Source organism: Haliaeetus leucocephalus, unplaced genomic scaffold, assembly GCF_000737465.1.
Source record: "Haliaeetus leucocephalus isolate CR32 unplaced genomic scaffold, Haliaeetus_leucocephalus-4.0 Scaffold298, whole genome shotgun sequence".
Classification (NCBI taxonomy): Eukaryota; Metazoa; Chordata; class Aves; order Accipitriformes; family Accipitridae; genus Haliaeetus; species Haliaeetus leucocephalus.
Window position 1 is genome coordinate 32,331 of NW_010972734.1, and position 24,793 is coordinate 57,123.

Sequence of the window (24,793 nt, forward strand, 5' to 3'; positions counted from 1 at the left end):
AAAAATCAAACAGGCACAGGTACAAGCTGCTAATGCTCAGTTCAGCAAGGCACAAAGCAGCACTCGTTGCCAGTTAGTAGCTTATTCAAGTGACCATGTGTGTCTTAATACTGCTTAATTTCTAATTTCATTGTCCACTTGGGACCAAGACTATTAATGGTCACAGGATTGTTGTTTAGTTCTATAAATCAACTCTGTCAGTGTCTGTGCAAAGATACTCATCTCTTGCTTCACAGCTGTTGTATGAGACCCGGCAGTTCAGTCTCGCCTGTGGCCTGCCAAGTGCTGCATATTGCTTTAACAGGAGCGCAAGATAGGGAATGGAGCACATACACAGTCCAGAGCATTTGGGGAATTTTACTCTGTGAAAACTGATTGTTATTTTATGTACGATGCTTAAACTGAAAACCTAAGAGCAAACTACCTTCATCAAAACTTTGCAAGCCATCATTTGACTGACAGCCTTCTTGCAAGGGTGAACATGCTTAGCTATGGACTAGTGAGGGTGATCTGACCTCCAGGTGGTGATGTCATTACCCTTTGTATACTTATGGCCTGCTTTTGCTTTCTTGTTCCTAGCTAAAGAGTTGAGATAAGCTCATTTCAAGAGTCCATTTAGGTCTATGTCTACATGTTGGTTGTGGTTTAACCCCAGTAGGCAGCTAAGCCCCACACAGCTGCTCACTCACTCTTCCCCAGTGGGATGGGGGAGGGAATCAGAAGGTAGAAGTGCAGAAACTCGTGGGTTGAGATAAAGACAGTTTAAGAGGTAAAGCAAAAAACTGTGCATGCAAGCAAAGCAAAATAAGGAGTTCCGTCACTACTACCCATAGGCAGGCAGGCGTTCAGCCATCCCCAGGAAAGCAGGACTGCATCACGCATAATGGTTACTTGACCAGACAAATGCCGTAAGTCCAAACATCTCCCTCTTCCTCCTTTTTCCCTCAGTTTTTACTGCTGAGTATGACATCATATGGTCTGGAATATCCCTTTGGTCAGCTGGGGTCAGCTGTCCTGGCTGTGTCCCTTCCCAACTCCTTGTGCACCCCCAGCCTGCTCGCTGGTGGGGTGGGGTGAGAGGCAGAAAAGGCCTTGGCTCTGGGTAAACACTGATCAGCAGTAGCTAAAACATCCCTGAGTTATCAACACTGTTTTCAGCTTGAATCCAAAACATAGCCCTGTACAAGCTACTGTGAAGAAATTTAACTCTAACCCAGCCAAAACCAGTACTATACTGAAGAAATAATTGTGTGTACATAGATGGTTCATGCTGACTTCTGTCACATACAGCATTTTGCAGTGATGTACATTTTAATACATAATATTTCAGCACTCCTGACTTTCACGTATGCTCTGCAAAAATTCAATACTTCTGTTATTGAAGTAGCCTCAGAATTTTGTATTGATATGAATGCTCTTATAGCATACAGTTTTACATGATTTTAAATGCCTAATTTTTTTTACTGTTTTTTTTTCTCAAGCATTTGAAAGTAAATTAGCATTTGAGAAATATTTTGAATGTCTGATGTGTAACTACCACTGAACAGTGACAGTACTTCTGGTGAAACAGACTGACATCTTGCATGAAAAAGATGAATGCAGTTGATTTTTTTTTTTTTTTGAGCTTGTAAGACACTAGGCATATTGTGTGCATCTTGACTAACATAAAATTGATAGTGGACTTTGAGAGGAAATTGTAGTTGAGTAGAAAACTGTAGTTGCAAAAGGAAATTGCAGATGGCAACAAAAGGCAATTTAATTGTATGCATGTAAGTCCTTATCCAGCAAGGTACTTGCGCATGTGACTAGCCTATACTTTGCTCCCAGTCTCGCTAAAATCAGTCTAGCTACTTATATGTGACACTGAATTACAGCCTTGGGGTTTCTAAAATCATTTAAGGCTAAATAGGGTATATTCATCTTAGAGAACGCTTGATGGAAACAAATCATATCCTTACTTAGCTCAGAAGAATTCCAGAGTAACCCACTGGAAATCAGTGGCATTTTCCCTAGCCTGATTGTAAGTATAATTGAGCAAAATTTAGATAATATAGTTGTTTCATATTAATTGTCCAGAGCAGTTGTATTTGTTTATAGAACTTTTGTGAGAAACTCCTGGGTTAAATTTAGAACATCTAGATTTTTAAAACATTGCTCCACATGTACCATGTTTCTGTCAGGGTTCATCAGTTCTCTGTACTGTATTGTAGTATTAATGTGTCTGTAAGGATGATGTAAAGGCTTAAGATTTCTTTGCTTTCTGGACAGATGCAGCTAGCTGACTAGGTGGCTGGATATGCAAGCTGTTATATTTGAATTGAAATTTACTGACCTTCATATATCTGCTTTTTCTACGCTGCAGGTGGGCACTGTGGTGGAGGCTCTTGACAGGTTGTCACCTGCTGGACCAGTGAAAAGCACTTACCCGTTAACCTTTGTTCAGCTAAAGCAGGTGAGGCTTCCTTCAGTAGGCACTTAGCAGTAACTTTGTACACTTTATTTGAACAACCCTCTGTGGTATTATTCTTCTTATGTCCAGTGTCTGACGTCTTATCTCAGCACAGAAGCAATAGTATTATAAAGGTGTCTAGGATTTTTGCATTGGAGACCTTTCCATATTCTACAGTGCTCCTGTTTTGCACCTGAGGTTTTCCTCTTTTCATGAATGTAGGTATGTATGCTCTCCAGGCTTTCACCTTTATCTTTCTCCTCTCTGAAGTATTGATTTTCAGGTTCTTAAGAGCCCTTTTTAATCTATCTTTTTCTTCACTATTAATTTTCCTTATTCTGTTTTTACTTTGCCTCTCCTCACTTGCTATCAGAGTGAGCACAGTGGCTGAGACACTGCTTTCTCATACAAGTCAGGGGGCCCGGAGATTGGGGAATTCAATCTGTTTGACACTTTTATGGGCCTCCTACTTACTTGTAGTCCTTTTACTATATGTATGGTGAGGCAAGAGAATGCAGTGAGAGAAACCTTTGGGAGCAACCTCTTAGAGTTGTTGCAACCCACTGTCGAGGTCATTCACCCCACTGGTTGAGATAGGAAAAATAGATTTTTCTGCATTTTCCTGTGGCTTTTGCTGACTCCCGCTCTCTCCTATGCTCCCTCTCTGTCAGTCTCTGCATCAGCTTCCCTGTCAATTCTGGTGACTTCCCATATCTTCCTTCACAGTCAATCTTTTCCTCACTGCTGAGGGACTCTCTCTTTCCATTAAGGTTACATGACTCTTTGATTGCTTCTGTGCTGCATTTAGCAGAGACTGGAGCATTGGTGCTAATTGCTTGCAGCTAGAATAAACTACTTGGAGAGAATGGGATGCTGGTAGTAGCTGGGGGAGGGAAAAGTGGGGGAAGCAGTTCAGCAGGTGCCTGGGATATGGCATTAGTCAAGTAGGGGTTCAAAGCTCAGATTTTTCTTTTCCAAGCCACTAATACAGAGGTGTGAAAGAAGCTGCAAGTAGTATGTTGTGGCTGGATGTAATTTCTAGTGGGCTTTTCTCTCTCATCCTCTGGCCTTCCCACCCTTAGCACTCTGCTTAGGAAGACCCCTGAGAGAAGAGGGCAGCCAGCTGAGCTTCTTAGCATATTTTTAATTTTTTTCTTCCCTGCCCGCCCCCCCCCCCTCCTTTTCTGGGCACATGGTTGCAAATGTATTGCAAATATAATAATTATAGCAGAATGGAAATTGTTTACTCTCACTTCTTCCTGCCAGGTTTATGTTCTAATCCAAGTCTAGAAAGTAAATGGGTTTGTGGCTACTGAGTAGAAGGGATGATACATTTTCTGCCTTGTTTTAAAAAATTTGTGTTTCAATTTGTGATTAGAAGAAATCTAATGTCTGACTTTTTTTTTTTTTTTTTTTTAATATCCTGATGGGTAACTTAGTGAAAAATATTCCAAAATGTTCCTGATGATGTCTAGTTTGATAGATAATATAGACTTAATGAATATGTCAACTTCTGGGCACTGGGTGACAAATGTGCACTTTCAAGTTTGTTATATAAACTCAGTTAGGAGGGGATTTTCCAGCTATTGTCTCACTGTTTTTAATGAAGAAATAATACTGTCAGTCATTCACTGCTGTGTTTTTATTGAAGAAATACCTTCATAGCCAAGACCTTTATCTTTTAAAGTTACGTAAATGTTCTGATGAAACATTTAAAAATGGAAACTCTGTGGAATTTACACCCATTACTTAAAGGTCAAAGTGAACTCTAATCTGAAGCTGGTGTCTGTGATAGCATCTATCTGAGGTGAATAAAAGTTAATGTTTCCATCTGAGCATGTAGGCAGGAATGTGGGATATTTCTAACCCATGACCTGAATTGAAGCTATGGAATGACTTGGTTCATTAATCTGTTTGGGTTTTCTCCCTTCTTTTCTTTTCTTAGTATTTTGGGTTTGTACTGTACAGAACTACGCTTCCAAAAAACTGTACGGAGCCAACACAACTGTCTTCACCTTTAAATGGAGTCCATGATCGTGCCTATGTCTCTGTTGATGGGGTAAACATTGTTTGCTGGTATTTGTTTCTGCCATGAGTGGCCTTCACGAAAGTCATGGATGCAGTCTGCCTTTTTTTTTTTTTTTTTTCCCCTCTCCTTTCTCCAGCTTACCAAAACAACTTTATTAGATAAGATTGTTTAATCAGATGAAGGAAGTAAGGAAGTATACAGTTGATTTGTACTCAGTGTTCATATTTGTATTTCAGAAAATATGACTATCTGTTATTTCTAAGGAAAACTTAATTGTTTCCATTTTTGAGATATTTGTATGTTTATACAGATTCATGACTTAAGTGAAAAAAACCCCAAACCCTAGAAGGGTTCACTTGTGCAGTTTCATGAAATACATTAATGATATATATGCCTGGTGGCTTTCTACAGTGTTTCCATATTTTGTCTGGTTTTTTTAATCTTCTCCCCTTTCCCCCCCCCCCCCCCCCCCCACCCCTTTGAGGGTGAGGAAGCCTGAGCCTATGTCTTACCTTATGAAACTGGCTTCTGACCGCAAGTTAAAAAAAAAAAGTTTATCGTACAGGATGTGAACTTTACCTTTTTTCCCTTAAGCAGGGTTTTGTTCCTACTTAATGAGAATTAATATCAACTCACGGACTTTGATAATCTATTTTTTTGATTAATCTTTGACCTGTGCTGACTCTTATCACCTTTGTGTTCAGGTCAAGCTCTTCTTTCCTTATGTTATGGGAATGGGAATAAATAAAATTTAATACTGATGCAGTCTTAATTGGAAGATGAAGCTCCTTTTACTCATGGATATCGCCAGAATCTTTTCAGTCACTAGACTAAATTTGAGAACTTGCTTTTTGTGAATCAGGTGCATCAAAAACCACTAGGATTCTGACAGTTGATTGAGTTAGTTGAAATCAGCTAAGGAAAGATATGGTGTCAGACAAATGCTGCCTAATAGCACATCCAGTTGATGTACTGAAATGTGAATATTGACATAGCTTTTTGTGTGTGTGTGCGCGCTCTCATGCAAGAGGAGGAAAGGATTTTTTTTTTTTTTTTACTTTGTTTGTTTCCTTTGTCCTCTTTCTTTTCTTCAAGCAAGTTGAAGAGCCAAGTAATAGGGTTTTGTTGGTTTTCAGTGATTATTGTTTTCTTCCTCTTGGTGTAATTCATATAGGTTCCTCAAGGTGTCCTTGAAAGGGACAAATCGCTTATGATAAATATAACTGGGAAGGCTGGAACAAACCTGGACATCTTGGTAGAGAATATGGGCCGAGTCAACTTTGGTAGATACAATAATGACTTTAAGGTAAGTAAAATCAATTGAGTTACTGGATTGCAATGGCTTTTCCTCTTTTCCACAGGTTAAAAAGAAAGTAGTGAATTAGAGCAAAAAAATCAGGATTACACAGCTTTAACTTTACCTCAAAATATAACTACTTACTAGTTTTCATTTGAATTTTCCAGTCACCAAAATCAATGTGGAATTAAAAACTGACAGACATATTTTAATTCTTTTTGTTGATTCAATTACGTTGTCAGCCAAAGTGTCGCCAACAAGACTTTCAGGTTGAGTTGAGTCTGTAGCTAACATTTTAAAATGTACAAAGCTGTTTGGATAAACTCCAAAAATAGGTTGGAAATTAGTCTAGATCTTGGCTGTACTTTGAGGCTCGTGAATCCTGGGATTGTATTTGTGTGTATACGTGTATATATATATATACACACTTTTGTATGTCTCTCCATGTCCCATTTCATTTGTCAGCAGGGTACCCTTGCAGTATTTTCAGCGTGGCTAGGAAAACCTGTTTCACAAGCACTTTACCATGAAAAATTGCCAGTTTAGATTTGGACTGATCAGGTCCTAGAGATAATTACCAGAAAGCTTCTGAATGCTTCTGGGTCCTTGCTGCACTGTGGGACTGTCACGTCCCCACATGAGTGGCTGTGGTGGGTTGACCTTGACTGGCCACCAGGTGCCCACCAAGCCACTCTATCACTCCTCCTCCATCAACAGGATGCGGAGAAAATACGATGAAGGGTTTGTGGGTCAAGATAAGGACAGGGAGATCACTCAGTGATTACCGTCACAGGCAAAACAGGCTCGACTTGGGGAGGTTAATTTAATTTATTGCCAGTTAAACAAGAGTAGGATAATGAGAAATAAGAACAAATCTTAAAAACACCTCTCCTCCACCCTCCCTTCTTCTCAGGCTCAACCTCACTCCTGATTCTTCTACCTCCTCCCCACAAGCAGCACAGGAGGATGGGGAATAGGGGACGTGGTCAGTTGATAACACTTCATCTCAGCCACTCCTTCATCCTCACACTCTTCCCCTGTTCCAGCGTGGGATCCCTCCCACAGGAGACAGTCCTCCATGAACTTCTCCAATGTGGGTTCTTCCCACGGGCTACAGTTCTTCACGAGCTGCTCGAGCATGGGTCCCTTCCATGGGGTGCAGTCTTTCAGGCACAGACTGTTCCAGCGTGGGTCCCTGTGGGGTCACAAATCCTGCCAGAAAACCTGCTCCAGCATGGGCTCCTCTCTCCACAGCTCCTGCCAGGAATCTGCTCCAGGGTGGGCTCTCCATGGGCTCCAGCTTTGTGCAGGGCACATCCACGTGCTCTGGTGTCGGGTCCTCCACAAACTGCAGGGTGGATATCTGCTCCACTGTGGACCTCCATGGGCTGCAGGGGGACAACCTGTGTCACCACGGGCTGCAGGGGAATCTCTGCTCTGATGCCTGGAGACCACCTCCTCCTCCTCCTTCACTGACCTGGGTGTCTGCAGGGCTATTGCTCTCCCATTTTTCTCACTCCTCTCTCACAGCTGCTACACAGTTAGGTCGTTTTGTTTTGTTTTGTTTTACCCTTTCTTAAATGTGTTATCATAGAGGCAGTACCAGTGTCACAGATGGGCTCAGCTTTGGCCAGCAGTGGGTCCATTCTGGAGCTGGCTGGAACTGGCTTTGTCCAACACGGAGGCAGCTTCTCCCATCTTCTCACAGAAGCCACCCCTGCAACCCCCCTGCTACCAAACCTTGCCATGTAAACCCAATGCAGTAGAGGTGCCACTAATGTAATACTAGGAAGGGCAGGGGCAAAAAGGAAACTTTTCTGGTTTTAGATTTAATGGGATCCCCAGTGCTGTGTGGTATTTGCTAAAGAGAGGAGTGTTGTAGAGGCCAGTCTTGTGTTGTGTTTGTGTTGTGTTAGTGCCACAGCACTAATTTTTTTTTTAGTTTTTGATACTACTAGGCCACAAGTAATAATGAAGTAATTACAAAGCTTTACAATTAAGAAGAGATTTGCAGCCCCCTAACTGCTAGATTTGACTTGGCCTAAATTAATTTGATGGTGTTCTTTCAGAAAGCTTGTCAAATGTTTAATGACTGTCCAGATTAATAGCTGTCTGGCGATTGTGGTGCCTTTTGGTGTGAGCGTGATGCCAGGTAAATTAGAAGCTTCTGTTTCCTCTCAGTCTAAATTCTGTCTGTGATAGGTGTCTCAGAGCAGAATTAAGACTTGTCCAAAGTGTTTCTTGGTTAGTTTGGATGCAAAAGCAGGAGAAAGATAAACACCACAGGACAAGATCTATGCCTGAACAGTACCATTTAGTTAGCAGAGGGCACATATGCTGTGAGGAAGTAGGATTTTTAAGGTTGTAAGTAGGGGGAAAAAGTAAACCCAAGTGTGGATGCATCTTGACTAGCCTAGTTGATGAGACCACAAACTCTGGTCAAGTTTCCCCTGCCATACATTTTGGAAAGCATGCAGTTCTTTAAATTCTGATCAGAACAAGCTAAATATGTGTGGGAAGTTTTAGGATGTATGAAAGCCTCTGAATTAAAAGCATCAGCAACTAAGGCTTTTCTTTGCTTGTGGCATAGAAATTCAGCAGGTAGCAGTAGTGCCAACTCTGTTCATACTGTCTTTCCAAGGTACCTTGCCTTTATCTGAGTGGCAGGAGAGGGCAGCTAGTTCCCCAGTATTTTGCCTTTATGTTGATGCAGCAGAAATGTTGCCTTTATTTATTTAATAACAGGTCAGGTGATAAAGAAACCTGTGTGCTTAGTGCTAAATTAAGGTAACAGAATAGAGGGTTAGAGGTTGGATTAGGGAGGTGCTCAGTGTTGCTGTGGTTGGGCTGAAATTCACACTTAGACCAGGGTTTCAATCTTTTAAAGATTAATGAGTGAAAGCAAGTTTAGTAGACATGTGCATTGTGAGAATAATCTCTAAGCAGGATCCTTCTGTGTAGAAGAGTCAGCCTTTCTTGGGTAGCTTTGAAATATGTGTGTTGCTTCTTCACATAGAATCCCTCCCTCATGCTGTTCTTTGTGTTGATTTTGAAAACTGGGAATAATTATACCTTGGGTTTTAGATATTTTGTACTTTCAAAAATAACTTTAGGGCAAGAGGTTCCTACCTTGTGAAGCCTTGCATTTTTAAGCAAATAGTGTAGATTTTCTGGGTTTTGTTTGGCTGGTTTTTTATCACTTTTTTAGGCTTGAAGTGGAACTAGGCATCTGGCTTTTGGGAGGGAATCTTAAAAGGATTTTGGTTTTAAAACATCCTGCTGATCTAAGCCTTGTTGTTGAAGGACACAAAGGAAGAGTGTGGCTTCTGTTTTTTCTGTATTTTTTCACATCCCAACTGCCACCTATATCTTTGTTTTACTTAGAAAATTTTTATCCATATCTGGACTGTTAAATATGCATTCTTATGCAGACAAAAGTAAGAATGCTTAGTAGGCACTTAATCTCATTTGAAAAATCACACCGTTCATAGTGCCTAAAGATGGGCTTAGGGAGACAGGTTAGAAAGTTTGGGCTAAAGTTATGTTGCATTACGTCAGTTGATTGCTAGACAGAGTAAAGTCTAGGTTGTATAGAAAAGTTTTGCCACTTAACTCTGTGCAGATATTTTATTTTGATATAAGAAAAATAAGTTCATGTTCTGTAAAGTGGGTATCTAGGTAAAGGAAGAGAAAACCAATTAGTGCTTGTACTGATGATGAGGCTTGTGAAGTCTGTGCAATGTTTATTAGACATCAGAACAGACACACAACGTGGTATCAGCCCTCCAAGACCATAGAAAATGCGGTTTTGCTTGTTCCTGTTTGACATGTGGTGTTTGCAACAGAACTTAAGTTGCACTGAAAAACAGCTTTTGTGCAGGGTCTATTCAAGCAATTATATGGATGTAGCAACATTGGCTTAAAATCAACCCCTTACATTGCACTGGAACACCACTTTAGAAACTATTATTATAACAATTAGGATGTGTGCAGGGGTAACTTAATGTTCCTTTCACTCTTCTTAAATCATGACCTTCCCTTGCTTTTGCATTCATTGTGCGAGTACCCTGGTATGCTGCACGCATGGTTCCATAGAAATGAAACAGAACTCTGGGAGCTTCAAGCTGACTGTAAGCTTAAAGTATTTCACTGAATCAGGGCCACAAAACATGTGCCTTGATTTTGTGATACTGTATGTTAGCTGTAGAAGACTTGTAGGAAGTAAATACTGCTTTCTCTGCTATTGTGCAGGTTAATGTCTTGGGTTAGTGACTCAGTGTTACCAAATCTGTTGATGGTATCTCAGACTTACAGTGTTTCATGCTTTTTCTGCTTTTTATTAAGCCGCAGGTTTTGGAATCGCATTCATGTTAAAGCAAAACAGAAATTTTCACAGTTACGGGGAAAAAAGTTTGAAAAAAAACTTGGACATCAGTGAAAGCTCAAAACTTTGAAGAGTTTTGAAGAGTTGAAACAGGTCTTTCACAGACAATAAATGAAACCCTTTATTCTTAAGCAAAGCTTATAACTTGAAGACCAGATGCTTGTTTTTTTCATACACAGATTGGCAGCTGTTGCAAGTACTTGGATTCAGTTTTTATTCCTGACTGATTTATATTTGCAGCCAAATAACTTAAATAACATTATATTTTGGGTTTGTTTTTTTTCTTCCTCCTAGGGTCTGGTTTCAAATTTAACTCTTGATCAAGATATACTTGTTGAATGGGAAATCTATCCTCTAGACATAGATGGAGCAGTGAACCATGACATTAACAGTCACCTTTATCGACCAAAGAGGTCTGTTGGCAATCCACTGAGTTATGAAGCACCTACTTTTTACACTGGTAGACTTTCAATTCCTGGAGGGATTCCAGACTTGCCTCAAGACACCTATGTCAAGTTTCCTGGCTGGACAAAGGTACAACTTCTTGCTGTAAAAACTTGAAGTCCACTCAAAGCTACTGAAACTTCTATGGACAACCAAAGTCCACCTCTCTTGCATGGGTAGAAGTTGGTTGTAGTGGTGGGGTGTCTCAAATATATTTAAACGATGAGGAAATGGATTCCGTCCTTTAAGTAAATCTGGAGATAAACCATTAAGAGAAGGGAAACATATATTCAAAAGATACATGGTATTGGTCTAGAAAGTGGAGCGTCACAAAAAAACCCAAACCCTAGTTTTTCAACAGTGAGAAAGATGAAATTTCAGGCTGTTTAGAAATGCTGCGTTTAGTTGTAGGATTTTTTTGTTTTGAGATGTGGAGCAGAAGAAGCTTTTTGGAGGGAGGGAGTGAATACATGCCCCGAGATAAAATAATTTTTTTATTCTGGAGAAAGTGAGATGCTACAGGATGCTTTCCTGGCTATATTAATTGATTAAAAGTAACTAAGAACATACTGGTGGTGCTGTGTGAGGAACTATGGATCCTGTAACAAAGCACAGAGAGTGCTGGACACAACTGCTGGTGTTGTGCCCATAGATACAGATCCAGTGTGTGGAAGACGTTACTGCTTGTCTTCTGGAGGGTACCTGTAGCTGGACTGAACGGATCAGAGAGCACTGTTGTGAGAAGCCTGTGGGCAGATCTCTGTTAATAGGAACTTCTCATAGGCTGGAGGGTAGCTAGAGCAGCAAAGAGTGTGTTTTCACAGCACTATGTCTGAAACAGCCAGCATGCAGGATGGGTAAGGACCAGCTCAACTAGCTGGTGGGAGGCACAGAGAGCAGAATGTGTGCACTAAAGTACCACTCCTCTTGGAGGCCAAAGTATTGGCCAGAAGTTCAGGCTTCAGGGAAGTGCCTGTGATGGTGTTAGGTAGCAAAACTATGCCTTTCTGAAACAATTAATTTACTACTATTAAAACGGAATAGGAGAAGGGGTTGCTGGTGATCTACCTATGGCATTGTAGTGGCTAAAGCACTTCCCAATATGCAGAAGACTGATTTCATTGCAAGCGCTTTTAGTGTTGCTGGCACTGAGCTTGGATGAGGAAGTCTTGACTTAGTCCCTGTTCCTATATATGTGCACGTCTTACACAATCACTGAATAAAATCCCAAAATAGCTCTTTGCACAGGAACTGGAACCTGAGACTTTTGCAGTAAATTCTGTGACCCCAAGAATCATAAATCTTCTTCAGGAAGTGAGATGACCATACCTGCCTGTTGGCAAACCAGTCCAAGAATTCTTATATAGTGGTGGAAATCTTTTCCTCTGATCTGTAGAAACCTCTGTTTTACATAGTTTGTATACTGTCTAAAGAAGTGAAGGTGAAGAGATCCCAGATGAACTGTAAGTAGGGCTATTGAATTGATCCTTCAAGCTTTATATGGATTGGACCAAAGTTTTAAATAAGAGACCTGGGAGTAGTAAGACTGAGGTGATACTCTGTGTGGAAACCGAGACTTCCCGATAACTTTACCAATAAGCAAATGCCTTTAAGGCAGAGGGCCTTAAGGGTGTAAATTCCACTTATGTCCTGCTGTATCTGGGCCTTAATTCCTTGAGTGGCAGTGTATACATTGCTGATGCCAAGGTGTGGAGAGGGACTCTTAATAGGGGTCAAACCTCACCTACTTGAGTAGTTGGAAAACCACGGAAACAACACTTGCCAAGAAAACATATAGTTCTAATGATGGTCCTGCCTTTGCATATTAAGACAAGGAATGTGGCATGCTGGATAGTCTGAAAGGAAGGGTGCAGCATTAACAGTCATGACCTGTGTTGTAGCTTGCTTGCCCTCAGTGGTTTTTAAACCCTTCACTATTAACAAAACTTTCTCTACCCTCCCTTGAGAAAGCACAATGTCCTTAAGCATACGTGCCTCTAAATGTATGGTTAGATTTATTGGACTTTTTTTTTTCTTTGACAGAAAAGAGGATTTCGAATCAGGACTGTTCTTGTTTTTCTGTGGAATCATGGGTTGTATTTGCTGACCCTGCTGAAGGAAATCCTGTTCCTGAAGATACAGATCTCCTTCCTTTATTTTGTCTAGGGCATGTTTATTGGTAGTGTGTATAGTGTAATGATTTGCTGGTTTAGGGCATGCAAATTCCTGAGTGTGCAGTCTTTAGAAACTGCAGTGTTAATAAAGACAGTTTGGTAGTGAGAAATTAAGTTCATAGCTTTACTGGAAAAATGAGTTACAACCAGTGACTGATTAAGATCAGGAACAGAGACCTGTTTATACCTCCTGCATTAGAACTCTAATGCAGTTCATTCCTACAGTAAACTCCTACTTGCCACAGGGTTACGGTCACTCTCTGTAGTAGGTAGGCTACTGTCTAGTGGTGCACTCGCTAATTTATCTTGTGTGTGTGGAGGTTGCATTAATGCCATGTTTTCTTCTAAAACTACTACAGAAGTAGTGAGCTTGAATAAATAGCTCTTCCCTTGCCTTTTAATACAGCAGAAACAAGCCACAAAGCAAGATAAACCCGATTTAAAAAAAAAAAAGTTTGAGGGCAAAGTTTATTAACACCTTGGCAGACTGTGCAAGATAGGATCTTATACCACGGAAGTGGATACAGAGATGAAATAACTCACCTGCTTTTGCAAATGTACCAACTCCTTATAAAATTTCTCATGCAAGTTTCATAAAACTTGTTCTCATAAATACTTGAGAAAGAAAATACAAGAAAAATACCTCCAAAACAGCTTGAACAGCAATACTCGCTATATTACAATTGTGCTTCTGTAAATCCTTTAAAAGTATTATTCTGATTTCAGCTGTCCCAGACAATTTTATAAATCAGAGTGCAGTAAAAGTCCATCCTTTCCACTGATTCAGACTATTTTATTATTTCTATCAGTGTACATCAATGCCGTGAGTTAATTTGTTTTTCCCTCTGTGTTCAAATTACCAAAGGCCAAAGCAAGAGGGAAAACACAGATAAAATTATCTGTTCCCATCCCTTTTCTTGTCCACTGAACTCTCTTCTGACTTATGGTGAAAGGACACTTAGGAGGAGTAAAAGCAAATTATTTGTCCAAATCAGCTGTATATCCTCCCTTCTGTCTTGCTTAATGAACCAAGATTCAGCTCAGCGCACTAGGAGTCTGTTTACAGTTTTACTAAACGTTCTGCAACTCACCAATTTATAGACTTTTGGAAAAATCTGCATTTGTGTCACTTCAATGTGTTTATTTTGTGGTGTATAAATGACTGTTTTGACTTTTTTCTTTTTCCCCTTGCCCAATTTCATTTTATCTTTTAAACTTAAGGTATTTATAATGTTAGAACAGTATTTTGAACTAGGGTTTTTGGCCAGTTCCACTGTGAAAAGTAAATTAAAGAGTTTGTATGCCAAGTTAACCACAATTTCATTGAACTTTAATGCTAGCAGACGTCCAAAGATTTTGTAGGTAACTACAACAAAATACAGTACTCTCTTGCATTGTGGTTTCACAAGCTCTTTTGTGGACTAAGCTGTTACAATATAATAGACATCTGAATTTCAGGTGTCCAGACAAGCTGTATCTTTTTAATGAAATCATGCAACAGGAAGGGACTACCAAGGTGCTGTAGTCCTACACTTGTACAGAGAGTCACAATAGAAATAGGATCTGCTTTTTTCTTACGTGAGTTCTTTGTCCTTTTAACAATCAGCTTCAAGCAAATACAGTTTTCAGGTTTGCTTTGGTCTTAAACTTGGTGCAAAATTCGGTGCCAGGAACCTGCAATTCTGTTTTCCTAAGTGTTGTCATATTTGGAATTACTGCAGTATTTGACTGCTTTTTTTTCAAATATTAATGATGGCTTTAACTCATCAGGGAATTTAGATTCTTTTGACTGTCACTAGCATTTTCTTGAACAGCTTTTCTATCCTTGTGTTCTGTCAAACTGAAAGATGGAGGAAATTCAGTTATGTGAAGAGCATTATGCTTAAAGCTATTTTGTCATTTGATCTCTGTCAAATTATTAAAATGTCATTATTTTTTTCTTTCTCTCTTAACAGGGGCAAATTTGGATCAACGGCTTTAATCTTGGTCGCTACTGGCCAGCACGTGGTCCTCAGTTGACCCTTTATGTTCCAAGGAATATACTTGTTTCATCGGTGCCAAACAACATAACAGTGTTGGAGCTGGAGCGTTCTCCTTGCAGCACTCAGGCGTGTGAGATAGAATTTGTAGACAAACCTAACATCAATGCAACCACACAGTATGAAAATTATGCCCCCCAACTCTTTGCTAGAGACATATGGCTGAACCATCTATAATAATTTGAGTATTTCCCTATCTTCCCCCCACTTTGCTTCCCTTTCTCTCAAACCATACTTCCCTTTTTTAAAGACTCAGTGTTAATCAGTAAGTTGTTTAGCTGAGGCAACTTTTTAAAGACTTTCTGCCAGAGTTAAATACTGAAATTCTCTTAAAAAATAAAAGCTGTAGCTTTAGAATGTGCCATGGACTGTGAAATTGAACTCAACTGGAAGATAACATTCGCATCAGTCTACTAAAAATGTAGTCCTTGTAGGCTGCTTACATTACAGGAACTCTCTTACACTTTTTTTTTTACCATGTTTTGTAACTGGAGAGGAGCCTACAAAAGGGGTGCGGAGTCCCACTAGCTTGCTGGTTTTACTCATGTGGACTGGTAGGTCAAAGCTGCCAATAGACTAGACACTTTCAGCTGATTTTATCACCTGGTTAGTATCAGTATCATTTTACAATGAATGGGCTCGCTGCCAACATTGAACAGACCTCTTTTTTTTTTTTCACCTCCATGCAAGTGACCTTGGAAAAATTTCCATTGGTTTCTTAGGGGAGCAGTTAGAAGAACTGTGGAAGAGAGCACTCAAATGCAAGCTTGTCCAAACAGCAGTAACATGGAGAGGGACCTTGTAGTCTACATCTGTCCCTTTTTGGAAAGTGAATTTACTGCTTCCTTTCTGCTATCTCTGAAGATTTTAAGTAAATTGATAAGTACGAGGACATACGTAAAATTTAGGCTGTTGCGGTTGGACCATAGCCTCTGATTAACCTGCCTGCAGAATGTAGTCTTAAAATAAGCCATTTTTCCTTTTTTTTTCCTTCCCCCCCCCCCTTTCCTCTAATGGGCCTGGAGTACCTGTTTTCATAGGCCAGCACATTGGAAGTGGAAGGCTTTAAGTTAAAGAATTTTAACTCTCTCTTTAGTCGTTAATTCACATCTTCTGTTTTGTTCCAGTAAACTGATGGTCTTTGTAAGTGCCTGGTATTTGCAAAGATGCACAAAGTCTCTTCGTAAAGCTGACTTTCTGCAGCAGAGAGAATCTTCTTTTTGATTCTTATGGTTTTGATGTCAATCATGCAAACTCCTTGGTGAGATTTAAACAACAAAAGATTAAGATGATGGAATCAAGTATTTTTATAATTTGTGGTTTCTTCCTTTGATTTTTGTCTGACATTATTAAAATGGTTCTTTAAAAATGAAATCCTTCCTGTGTGTGTTTGAGAAGGAAAAAGGGGAGGAGGAAGAGTTATGAGCAGTTACAGTATTAAGGGAGAAAGGAGGTTGTAAAGTCTCTACAGACAAGGGGTTATTCTTGTTGATGTCTCATTTGTTTTCTGTGTTACGAAGGTGTGTGTAAAGTAAAGCAAAACAAAGTAGCTGTAATGGGCTGTGTGGACCCTGGAGGTGCCGCCCTTTTCTGAGATGGCCATTGCAAAACCCTGACTATTTCTCAGCTGATCAGGACTGATACTGTCACCAGAGGAGAGAGTGAAAAGGAGCACCACTTGCTTGAGTATCCACATCTCTGCTATGTGTTTGATGGGCTTTCAAACCAGACACATGCGGTTCACCTGAGCCAGAGAGCTTCTACTCTTAAATTCTCACCTCGAATGCAAAGTGTAGTGGCTGAGGGCTGTGTGTTCAGTACCAGACACACTTTGTTCTTGGAATAAAGTGGTCTTCTCTGACCCCAGTTGTTTTTTTTTTTCTTGGCACTATCCTTATGCAGACTCTGGAACATGCTCTGCAAACAGTTTCATATGAAGTATTAATTATTTCAGAGCCAGGCCTTGAAAGTAAGGAATGGAACAGAATTAGTTTCATACAGGTTGTGGGTTTTGTGGCTTGAAGTGTGAAGAATGACATTACTATTTAGGTATTATTCCTACAATAGTTCAGTGCTTTAAGAGCTGGGAGTATTTTTATTTTTCCAGCAGTTAGTGCTGTCAGGGGAGTGGAACTCCTGGCTCTCATTCTATCTTCTTTTTTTTTTTTTTTTTTTTTTTCATTGTACTTGTGACAACAGTGTAATCCCTGAGACTTCACTTTTTGCCGTAACTGTGTAATATTACAAGCAGAAAGGCTTTGCATCAAGGATTACAAACATGCATCTGGTTAGATATAAGAGTAACAAGAACAACATGGAAAGAATGGGCTTAAAGTTTTTCAGGTAGGGCTCTGGATAGCTTCATTAATACACCTGCCTATTTACTGCTTTCAGTGATGTCATCTCTTGCCTACAGAAAGGAACTGAAAGTTGGGGCCCTGATTCCTAATCCTGGTCTACCTACATGAAAACACTGCTAGAGGTTGCCAAGCGGTGTGGTGTGTATTTGAGTATGCAGAAGGGATGCCTCTGTGACAAGGGGCCTTCAGAGAACAGTACTACCAAGGTGAACCTGTTGCCTCTTGCTTTACCCAAGGATGTGTCTGTAGGTGCTGTAGCAGGGTGTTCTGCCCTGCCCATGCTGCAGACTGGGTCACTATGCCTGCACCACTGCTGCTACTACATGGCTGGGACTTATCCTGGGTTTCCTAGCCTTGGCATGCAGTCCTCCTAGGACTGAGTATGTGATACAAAATGGGACAGCTTGGCATTTGCTCCTTTGCCGTCTTGAGCAGGTCAGTTATTTTAATCTAGCCTCACATGTAGTTCTGTCAGCTGTGCCGGGGGTGGAAATGAAATCAGAATGAAACCTTCTGACCGAGGGCAAATGCATAGGAGAAGAGGGACTGTGGGGAGTTAGCTGGCTCACCTTGACCCAGAGGTCAAGGCACTGGTGGGTCTAGTTTCAATTTGGTTTTGAAGGGCGTGGTGTGAAAACATTGTCAGACCCTGGCTAGTGTCTGCGTTGTAGCTCCGTGATCTGTTCCAGATGCTGAAGCTTGACAGGAAGGTCTGTCTGGTGGACCCAGCTGCCTCCTGAAGGCATGGTGAGAACCAACGTTCCTAATGCTAAAATTATGGCTCCTCAAATCCTCCTTGCTGCCTGTCCTTGCGAATTTGAAAGTGCTTTGCTGACACAGCAGCTGAGTAAGGGGCACAGTGTTCTCTGATTTTGGCAGACCAGTGCAAACCTGGTATTTAGTCAGAATCAGTCTGTAAGAAGTGGTGATTTTACACTGGTCCCATACAGAAGGTAGGTGTGATCTTTGCAATTCTGTAGGGGAGCGCCATTTGAAATCTGCCTGTGAAGTGTAGCTGTAGGGGCTCATCTTAACACAGATATGGTTTTTTTTCCAGCCCTGGAGTGGGGTTTGTAAGCTTAAACTGTAATCCTGCCTGACCATGAATGAAGGCCTTTAAACGTGATTACTTGGGATGAATGAGCAAGTAGGTGAACATGAACTGGTGAATAGTGTGCACTATGTAGTTGAATTCTGTTTCTTAATTTATGTACAAGACTACTTCTTCCCTTATATTTGTAATATAACTATCTTCCTAATTGTTGATCAAAATTTCATAGTCCCTGAATCACAGGGTTGAGACTTGACCTGTCCATATGCCTTTAGACTCTCCATGCCCTTTGTAATTCTCCTGTGCAGGCAGGTCTCCCTGTCTTCCTCCTGTCCCATCTCTTTGGGGGCTCCACAGTGCCTATGGTATTCTTTTGCAATTTTTTAATGTAATACTCATTTGTTTGCACACTTTGAATGTTTGCAGGAGTCTGACTCTAGAAACAATCCTCCTGACTGGACAGCAAACACTATCCACCTGACAAATATGAGTCAGATGTTCAGAAATGGCAATTACAGAAGAATCCTGTGTTTAAGTATGCTCTGAAGGAGGTGATACTGTGCTGTCCGGGCTGAGAAGGTGACCTGTTAACAAAAGCCTGAGTTTGGATTGCAAGGGGAAGGAATCGACTCTCTTTGGATGGACTTGGTCACTTTGATATAATCAGATGGCTGACCAGACTATTGCAGTCTCCTTGTGTTCTCATTTCGGATATATTGAAATCACTGGGGACAACAGCATCTCTGCATGTGTAAAATGGATATTCTGACACTTTTCCTAGGACGGTCTTCCTGGAAATCCATCCGTATTTGAGCAAATAGCTCGCAGTGCTGACAGATCCTGACCTGAGCCTTTGACAGCAGCTTGGTTATTTACTGGCTATTGTTGTCTCTGTACCAGCAGGAAACTACTTGAGAATGTTTTTCTGTTACATGGCTTTGCAATCACTAATCTTCTACTCATCTTCCTCCCTTTTTTGCTTGCAAATGCTCTAACATAACTTCCCAAAGGAACTGCTGATTGATGTGCAGTCCCCACATTTTCTCTTTAATTTGTTCTTGTATGTATCTCTTCCAGATTGCAAACACCATTTTAACAGATAATACAAGATGAACGGTTTGTGAGAGGTGATGTAGCCCTATGCCTCTCTACCCTAAGCCAATGTCATCTCAATCTAAAGTATTCCCAGCGTGTTTGTTTAAGTTGTTCATCAAAATTTCTTGTGATGGGGACTCCAGTCTTCCCTAGGCAGGCTATTGTTGGAAAACTTGTCAACAGCTAACTGAAGTCATCATTGCTGTATGTAAGCTGGTTATCGCTTTCACTGTCCACAGCCAACACTAAGTATGTCTTTGTGCCCTGAGACTGTTTTGTGCCCTCTCTGTTATCTTCTTACCTCCCTGATGGACTGCATTTACAGAAATGTTAAGAGGTGCAGAGCAACATAGAGAAGACTCAGCAAGGATGTGAAAGGGCGACCAGGTCCTGAATAACCTGGTCTGGGTGCTGCAGCAGCTTTTTTTGAAAGAAATGACTAAGTTGCAAGAAAGCTGTCTTGCAGGCCAGGACTTAAAAGCATGGTAGCCAGCCTTGAGGTCCTGGCTGGAAGATCGTATGACAAAAGAAACTGGAAGGTACAGAAGAATAGGGCCTGCTTTAATGATTCTTCAATGAGAAGGCAAAACTGGGCAGGAAGAGATGATCTTGGGACTTGATACAAAGGGCTGAGTAGAAAAATTGTTGGAAAAAGATGTCACGGGGATCTTTGTCATGCTTTTGCTGAATAAAGTGTGTATGTTTAAAAACCTCTTTTCAGAAGATGCTTTGTGTTGCTTGTTATGTTATCAAAGATGGGAGTAGTGAATGGGAGTCCCCAGCTTTGGGGAAAGTCTTGAAAGTGTGTATTACCTACAAAAGGTTTCACAGAATTAGTGCTTGTTTCAGGCCCTTGGTAATGCAATCCCCTTTCAGTAGGATATATGGTCTTTATGACCAAGGAATTGGGGATGTATTTAAGAATTCCTGTTTTGGGCTTTAGCACATACACCTGTCCCTCAGGAGCCAAGTATGTATAGGACTCTAAAGTCAGGGTCTTAGGAAGGTCCCACTTACAACTCTGTAGTGTTGTAATTGGAAGCACAGTCTTGCTCATGAAACTCCCCAGCACATGTTCATAGCAGACTCTGTACAAGCATCATGATAAGATTGCTCTCTTGCACTTTGGTAATATTCTTACAGCTGCATGACTGTAATTTAGCCTTTTATAATTTACTTGGTAGACAAGGGTGGGGAAAAAAAAAGACTCCCTAATGGAACTGGGAATCAAGTTTGAAACTCCACAATGGAAAAGGCCTTTCTTTAGTAGAGTGGATCTGTTGAACATCAGTGCACATCCAGTAGGAAAATGCAGCCAGCATCTATGGTTTGAAAGGATTTTTTTTTCTTAAGTCTCCTTATTCATTTTAAGTGTATGCACTATTTTTTTTAAAGTTGGTACTTCTGTAGGGCTCATGCTTCTATACTAATATTAACTGAGCATTTTCAGTGTTGTCTGTGATTGTGGGCCAGAGCACAAATCTGAGCACAGTGTTAGGGAAATGCCTAGCAATTTGAGGGTCATCCCTCTAATGTTGTAGCTAAGAAATTATTCTCTGTTTCCTGTTTCATTCTTCCTTACATCTTGCTCGTTCCTCTTCTCACACTAGGGAAGTCTTATGTGTAGAGAAACTAAAAAAAATTTCCTTCAGTATGTCTTTGGTTGTCTGAAGTGGAGTTGATCTCCACCCCTTCCACCTATCCATCATTAGTTTGCAAGCTGGACGAAGATGCCTTTGCTTCCAGCTTGCTTATGCCTTTCTCCTTTCTTCCAAATCCCATTCAGAGGTTCCTTTTCACAAGTCCCACAAATCTTGGTCAGATGCACAGAGTAAACCCTCTTTATGGATATCTAATCTAAATTTAGCCAGAAAGCTCCCCTGGTTGTGGACTTCTGCAATAGCACTCTCCAAAGCACTTGCCTTGGGAGAAGGTGAGTGGCTGTGCGTTCTGTGTGGTGGTTGCAGGATCTGGATGGGTTCCTGCGCTACAGGTCTAGGGGCCTTCTGAAGAATAGGTAGAATTGTTGAGGAGAAGGAGGAAAAGAAAATGATACCTTGCTCTTAAGCTTCCTCATGCCCTGTCTGTTGCTGAGCTTTAGACCGTAACCTTTCTCCTGTTAAATGAAAATGTTAGTTGCTGTTTTTGCAGCATGGGATAAGAAGCTGTGCAGAAGGAAAATTTGCACTCCTTTCTTGCCTCCTCTGTGTTAAATTTTATTTCTGGATGTTGAAAAAGTCTGCTGTACCAGCAAGGCTTCCCAGAAGGCTTTTTAGGCTCTGAGAGATGGGTCTGGATCCTGCACACACTCTACACAATCTTCTTTCAAGCTTTCTGACTCCCCCCCCCGTTTTAGGATGTGGTTTGCACTAATCATGATTAGTAGGTAGATCCGGTGCGTTGAAGAACCTGAGAACCTAGTACTGAACTCGTGAGGGGTTAGCATGATTTCCTGCAAAATTTTGTCGAAGCAGGGACTTTGGCTACCGTGCATTCCTATGTTGGTCTTTTGGTCCTTTGATCCAGAGCAGTATCTACTTCAAAAGCTGAAGTTAAAACAATGTGAGTCTTTTGACTACAGCCAAACATAGACGCTTGCAGATGTGAGTTTATTTAAAGCACTGGGTCTACCTAGCTCATGTTGAAATAGAAGAAAATTGCTGCAGGTTGGTATCTGCTGAAGCAGCTCTTTTTTTACTTTTTCAAGTCTAACCTCTCAGGTCTGTTTGCTTTAACTCAAAGGCTTCAGAGGTGTTGAAGAAAACCTAGAGCTTCTACAGATCCTTTCTAATTTTAACTGCTAGGACAGTTGGTGGTTTAGTATTAGCCAAATTTTGAACTCCTCTTAATGTCTTTTATTGGAAAAAAGGGACACACACACACACACACACAAATGCAGCTTGTTCACCCATCCTAGGAAATAAAGAGAACTTGGACAGAAGGTACCAGTAATTCAGATGCAAGAATAGAAGTTAGCTATGCTGAAATTGCTCAAAAGGCTTTTTTTTTTTTTTTTTTAAATTCTGAAAAACCCAGTCTGTGCAAAGATACTGAAATGAGATTACAGTAGTAGCAGACTTGATTTGCATGAAGTTTTCCTCCTGTTCTTGTAGGTACAGTAGAAAGTGCTGAGACGGGATATTTAAGCACTATGGAGATACAAGCCAACAAGAATATCCAGTGTTACAAAACATGGTCTGGATGAGAAGCCTGGTGAAGACAGAGGGGAAAGCATACTAATGTGTCAGGTAAATAGCGGGTTGTTTGTTGGGGTTTTTTTACATATTTTTTTTTCTTTTTTCAAACCCAAGCAGGTTGGCAGTGGAGAGGGGAAAGAAAATCATTTCCCTTTTGGTGCCTCCAGCCACCACCTAATGAGCTACTGGCTGTGGACTCACATCTCACTGAACTGGCAAAGGTGAACGATGCTGAGCTCTGTAGTTTTCAGATTTTCATAGCTACGGGTGGAAAATATTACATGAAAGAAAGGAGGTGAACTGAGGTGACGATTCAGCTCCCCTGGCTGGATGTGCAGGGTGGGGAAAATAGATCCAAATCCCAACAAAAATCTGTCTAACCACAAGGTCGTGAATACCCATAGCTCTGCTGGTACTTGCTCCCCAACTGCTTATCACTGTCTTGTCTTCCATTTTATCCTTGCAATTCAAGGTGGAAGCCATGCTTTTTCTGATAGTCCTTGACATGCAGTACATATTTCTAGCTGTTCACGAAATAATAAGACTAGATTGATGCCTGGTTTGGTTTCAGTACGGTTTCTGGTGAGCAAGTACCTTCTTCAGAAATGCAACCATGCTCTTGTCCTGCAAGGTGGGTGAAAGAACATTCAGGGATTCCCATCGTTTCTTCTCTCTCTGTGTAATGAGTTTGTCAAGGGTCTGCCCCATTGGTGTAGCACGAGAATGCTTTTGTCTCAAGAGGCTGAGGGCTTCAAAAATACACAGAGCTCAGCTCGTATTATTTGTTGTCTTCACTTTCTTTTTCTCATTTAATAAAAGCGTATTTTTTTCATAGAAGAATAATGGTACTGAGTATGACTAAGGTCCATGTAGCCCTGTCTCCTCTTTTGAAGGTGAGTGTATCTGATCAACTCATGCTGAATTTCAGCACCTGAAACTTTGAGGTGAAGTCTTTTTTCTTACTAAATTGAGCTGGAATTTCAGTGCTTTTAAATTCTTCTCAGTAGAAGAAACTCAACTTTGCTGATTCAGCTGCTCATTCGCCATGACTCAGTTTGCAAAAAAACCTCCCCAAACTCTAAATCTGACATGCTGCAATGCAAACTGGTGTATAGGAATTGAGATTATTTAAAAGCATCAGCTCTCTTTCAGCATCCCTGGTCTGTGCTCCATAGTGTATTTTGATTTGGGGCATTACTCACTTATTGTCTACTCACTTATTGTCAGGCTGTATGCCTTTTGATGCGAAAATGTGATGCTGGTTTGACTTGGAAAGAATGTTCCTGTTCTTATGAAGTACTTAGTTTTTTCCTGCTACCTGTTTTAGCGTGTTCATGCAAATTGGTGAAACCCCCTGCTGATTACAAATGTCAAAATGTGAAGTAAATCAGACAAGCAAGTCTAAAAGGAGTAGGGGTTTTGTCTGCAAACCTTCATGATTCAGGACAACAATCACCTCTTGACTGAGAAATGTTAGGAAGAAATTGCTCAAAACCAAAGGCTTTTTTTTAGAATAATGCATTATGGCATTATGAAGTTGTTTTCATCTTCTGTGGAAGGAGGTGAAACTTTTTGGGCTGTGAGTAAAAGAGTGCACATGGTTCTTGATGTCTTGAGATAAGCCAAGAAATCTAGCAATGAATACACAGATTTTTGTCTCTATAATAATAAATTCTTAGTTTCATTGTAGTGCTTTTCATCTGCAAAATGCCTTGTTTTACAAAGGAGGGCAGAGTCTTGATTTCTATGTAGCAGATGCACGAGATGAGATGGCTGAGATCCCTGGCAAGGCTGAAAGCAGAACCTTAAAAACTGCTTTTTTTTTTTTCAGGGAGAAGTAAAGAATAAGGGTGCTGCAGTCTATGCTGGGCATATCAGCTCTGGTCAATAGGCAGTGACAGACACGGTTGGGCTACTTCTGCCCAGTTTAAGTCTGCAGCCTGATATGATAAGGAAGCCAGTGCAGAGAGTCGAAGCCATCTAGTTAGCTGCAGGTAATAAAACATGGGATTTTTTTCTAAACATGACCATTGTCTGCACGAACATGACTGGGGCCAGTTGCATTCTGCCCTCATGCACCACGGTCTGTCTGCATGGGACTGCTGTCACAAAGGAGAAATTCCCTTTTGTTCAAAAGGCGCATCTGGCTGGTGGGTCTGTACAAGGTCTCACGTACTAGGTCCTCAGCCACTGCTTTTGGAGTACACGCATCTAGCTTGTGCCATTCACTGGACAGGCAGACGTGGCTTTTGCTGTGAAGGATCTCACTGGTGG

The 24,793-nt window shown here is 40.8% G+C and overlaps 1 protein-coding gene across 1 annotated transcript in view; it reads left to right on the forward strand.

Moving 5' to 3' along the window:
• The window catches only part of GLB1 (galactosidase, beta 1), a 47,383-nt gene extending 31,912 nt beyond the window's left edge, over window positions 1–15,471 (forward strand). Inside the window, exons 12-16 of the mRNA XM_010570659.1 lie at window positions 2,363–2,452; window positions 4,395–4,508; window positions 5,653–5,784; window positions 10,454–10,693; window positions 14,733–15,471. Coding sequence (XP_010568961.1) covers window positions 2,363–2,452; window positions 4,395–4,508; window positions 5,653–5,784; window positions 10,454–10,693; window positions 14,733–14,993 — 837 coding nt within the window. The 3' untranslated portion in view covers window positions 14,994–15,471. The remainder of the gene's footprint in view (window positions 1–2,362; window positions 2,453–4,394; window positions 4,509–5,652; window positions 5,785–10,453; window positions 10,694–14,732) is intronic.
• Window positions 15,472–24,793: the final 9,322 nt, after the last annotated feature.